This window comes from Onychostoma macrolepis, chromosome 15 (assembly GCF_012432095.1).
Source record: "Onychostoma macrolepis isolate SWU-2019 chromosome 15, ASM1243209v1, whole genome shotgun sequence".
NCBI classification, from domain to species: Eukaryota; Metazoa; Chordata; class Actinopteri; order Cypriniformes; family Cyprinidae; genus Onychostoma; species Onychostoma macrolepis.
In genome coordinates this window covers 378,333-382,967 of record NC_081169.1, presented here as the reverse complement: position 1 = coordinate 382,967, position 4,635 = coordinate 378,333, and the positions used below count along the sequence as shown (strand labels likewise).

Below are 4,635 nucleotides of genomic sequence, written 5' to 3'. Positions count from 1 at the left end.
CCATTATTTCATACTCAGACTGCAATTGATCATTTAGGTATTTTGCATTTTGTTGTTGTTACAGTTAAATGCTCAGCTCCAAGATGAAGAAAGATAAGTGTCAGTGGTACCCTGGAGAAAACAGCCATGGGAACAACATGATGGGTTTTAGCTGAAAAACAATACTCGCCCTATATTCAGCACAGTGTTACATGATAAAAACGCACACAAAAGGCCCTGCCCATGCCATTTCTTGTGAAAGGCAAGAGGTGGGGTCTGCCAAGCCTTTATAGCCAGGATTACTCGAGCTGACGTTAACACATTTTCCTCAGACTACAGTTGAAAGACATCAGCAGAAATGAGGGGTGAGACTATAAATGTTTTAAATTAAATTAAATTAAATAACAGTGTTCAACCCGTATATACATGTACATAAATGTGTTTTATGTACAGGATTGCCTGAATGTACATAACTTTCTTTTACTTGTTTTAGCACTTGTAATCTTAAGCCTCTTCGGATGTGCACTTGGAGAAGACAGGATTTTTTCTTGGAGAGGAAATGGCAGCCAAGTTGACACCAATGAGAACGGTGACTTTAAAAGAAAATAACAATAATAATAAAGGTCATAAAAACCCCTTAAACATTAATTCAGGCATCAGGGTAATGAACAATTATGATGCTTGTCTCTTTGCCTCAGAAGCGTGTCTGACTGATGTGGCATCTTGCGGGTGCTGCCTGATGCAGAAGCAGATCTGGATGTTCGAGATGGTTTTCAACATGACATTAGATGAAGTACAGAGGAACCTGGAGAGAGCTCATTCAGTGTTAAACAATATTCGCGGTGAGACAGCCATTTGTAGATATCTTGTTTATCTGTTTCTTGCACTTCGTTTAAATATCTTAAAATACCTTTTAAAGAATTTAGGTTTGAATTTGACCTGTTAGCATTTGTTATTAGATTCATAACAGCATTCATAGTGTAGCTGACAGTGATGGAATCATGATTTTACATGCTGAATTGCAGTTGGTTTCATCTATTTGCATGTTGAATTGTGATTAGCAGAGTTGTATGACTCGAGACTTGACTCGGACTCGAGTCCCAAATTTGAGGACTTGTGACTTGACTCGACATAATCAAAGAAGACTTGCGACTCAACTTAGACTTTGACAACAATGACTCGAGACTTGACTTGGACTTGAGCCCTGTGACTCGGTAAGTCTTTACACAGAGCGGCGCAGTGCGACAAACTACTATAGAACCCATTATAATCCACAATGCTGTCTACGCTGGATGCGGCGTGGCATGACACGACAAATCCCCGACAGTAAACTAAATGCTGTGTTCTATTTATGACGTACAGACACAAAGTTCAAATGATTTTTAACGGTCACTTTGTCACGTCCAGTCAGTGTAGACAGACTTTAGCTGTTGCGGCACAGTGCGTCCGGTGTAGACACTGGTATGATTAGCGCAGCTTTTGGCACTGAGCCAGAGAGGGACTCTCTTAAGTGAGCGCTTGTGTATTCATCCACATAATGTTTAGGATATTTAATGTTTTAGACATTTAAAATACACATACTTACTATAAACCTTTCAAACATAATTAGATTTTTTTTTTCCGTCAAACGCTTGTATGTAGCCTACATATAAAAGTTCACTCTATTCTTCCTATTTACCAGCCACTCACTTTCTTGTCTTCCAGAAGAAATGCATGAATTCATGTATTGTAGGTTAAATCCGACAGACTAGGCATCAGCGCACAATAGCCCCTAACAACTGTGATCATTATGAACTTGTTTAAAACACAAAATACATTTACTTACATAGGCTATATTTGTGTATCTGAATAACTACAGTTTTGCCGTGAATAATTTTGCATGACTCATTTCTTGGTGCCAGACATGTTCGGTTTAGGCTATTTGTGGTTGGCATATAACTCAAACTCGACATATTAACTCAACCCCTAGAATTATTAAAATATTAACATTTTATTTTGAATGAAGAATAACAAAGAGATGTGCAGCGCCATCATTATAACCATTATTGCACTTGTCTCCATGCCAACATGAAATTTGAATAATTATTATCAATAATTATTGTTGAAGAAAAACATCATCCAATCCATCTTTTAAACCCATCCACTGATGGTTTCTTATTTTTATTTAACATTTGTTTATATTATAACTATTGTTATTTACTTTTCCGCTTCATTTCATGTAGGCCTAGCTCTTTGCCCTGTAATTAACGTTCTGTATCAACGTATCAGTTTAGGACTTGAAGTAGCCTGTCATAAATTAATTATTAACAAATGAAAGTGGACTTAAAAGAAATTATTAATTTACTTAAGCCTATATTTGTTTACAAACAATGATTCATTACTCATTGAAACGCCACTAATTGTTATATCTTTATAATTATACTTACTAATAGACTACAGTATTAATTATTTTAAATTTAATGTAGTAATTAATACAGAGACAGTTGTTTGGGCAAATAGCACTAATGACTTGTTTAGGAGTTGAAGCTTAGAGTTGAGGACTTGCAACTCGACTTGGACTTGTCTGTCTTGACTCGGGACTTGAATGCAAAGACTTCGAGACTTACTTGTGACTTGCAAAACAATGACTTGGTCACACCTCTGGTGATTAGTATTGCATTTTTTATATCTATTTAACCATCTATAACCATCATTAATAGAGTAAAGTTGGTGTGTTGACTGTCTCACACGTCCAACAGAATACAGGACACATATTGAGTGTAATGACAATGAAAAAAATGGCTGTAATGCAGATTTAATTATTTAAAAAAACTATCTAAAACATGAAACCAATCTAAAACGTTAACTTTGTTCTACTATCTTCTTAGGACTCCTATGTCCTTCTGAAAGTGCAAAACATTTCATTTATAATTTAACGAGTCTCTTTCCCTTTTCTTATTGCGCAGCCAGTCGCAGTGCCTTCTCTGTGGCTCTTACTGACACACGCCTCTGTGTCGGCCCAAATCGTGAAGACTCTGTGGTGAAGTATAGCAGTGTATTTGTTAACTTGGGAGATGGCTACAGCACCGACACTGGTGCTTTTGTAGCACCACGTTCTGGTGTCTACAGCCTGGCACTAACGGTTTATAGTGATGCTGGTGCTCCTGGAGCCACATTGGCTGCTTGTGCTCGACTCCAACTGAACGGGCGCTCTATTGCATCCCCAAGTGAGAACAACCTTCAAGACCAGGAGGACAGCACTAGCGCTTTACTAGTAGTGCAGCTGCATGCAGGAGACAGGGTGGATGTTGCTCTTCCAGCCGGCTGCTTTCTGTGTGACAATAACAACCACTACAATACTTTCACTGGGTTCCTGCTCTATGCAACTGATTAATATAGAGAGAATTAATACTGTGTTTGAAATGACTTACTGCACGGTGTATACTATACATTACACAACAAAGTATAAAATACAATACTAAGTATGCAACTGTTACTTAGAGTTCATGTTGTTGTATGGTACTTTTCGATTTCAGTAGTGCAAGAATGGTATATTGTGGTTTAAACATGTTTCCTCTGCTGTCTTTGCCCATAATATATTTCTCTCTCCACAAAACCCTGCATTTACACATTTTAAAACGACTTCTTTCAACTAAGTGTTTAAATACAAAATATGAGGTCGGAGTAATAAATTAAAAATGTTTTTAATGCAAAGAACATATTCAGAAATACTGAATATTGAAATACTGTATTTGTTCTGAAATAAAAGTTGTGGTTCTTTTCTTCTGACACATTCACTTGGCCTTCATATCTAAATAATATTCTCTTACCACAAAAGCAACAGCCATTGATTCAGCTGACACTGAAATAGTGCTGATTTTGCATCACGCTGATTTAATGTTCCAGAAAGACACATTTTCTTCCATTTGAATATATTCTAACAAAGTCCATCTTTGGTATTAATACTGATTCGGTTTTAAGTTTATCCAACTGTTTCAATTTTTTGTCAAAAGGAAATTTTACTACATTTAATTAAAAAAATAATAATAATAATAAAAATTAAAAAAAGTATTATAAAAAATTATATTTTTTAGTTGATAATTATGATAAGCACTAAATCATATGATAGCCATGTGGCACAGTAATGCATAAAGTATTTATTATTATTGCACATTTATTTACATACTATTATTAAATAGAGGTCCCAATGGCTTATTTAATCCTGTCAATCACAATTGAAGAGTATTTAAACCAATAAAGCATACCTAACAGCTGTTAAAATTCTTCTAGCATTCCTACATCACCCCATCCCATCTCTTTTTTTAATATTTTTGGTAACACTTTACAATAAGGTTCATTAGTTAGCATTAGTTAACAACATTAGTTAACATGAACTAAGAATGAACAATACTTCTACAGCATTTATTAATCTTAGTTAATGTTAATTTCAGCATTTACTAATGCATTATTAAAATCACAAGTTGTGTTTGTTAACATTAGTTAATGCACTGTGAACTAACATGAATAAACAACGAACAACTGTATTTTCATTAACTAACATTAACAATGATGAATAAATAGTGTAATAAATGTATTGATCATTGTTTGTTCATGTGTTAATACATTAACTAATGTTAACAAATGACACCTTATTGTAGGTGTTACCATATTTTATAT

At 35.0% G+C, this 4,635-nt stretch overlaps 1 protein-coding gene across 1 annotated transcript; it reads left to right on the top strand.

Annotated features, from left to right (window-relative positions):
• Positions 1–238: 238 nt before the first annotated feature.
• cbln20 (cerebellin 20) lies at positions 239–3,352 on the top strand. Its single transcript, XM_058799183.1, has 4 exons — positions 239–344; positions 473–568; positions 681–821; positions 2,925–3,352. Exons 1-4 carry the CDS (start codon positions 338–340, stop codon positions 3,350–3,352), a joined length of 672 nt encoding a protein of 223 aa, XP_058655166.1. The 5' UTR covers positions 239–337.
• The last annotated feature ends 1,283 nt before the right edge of the window (positions 3,353–4,635 follow it).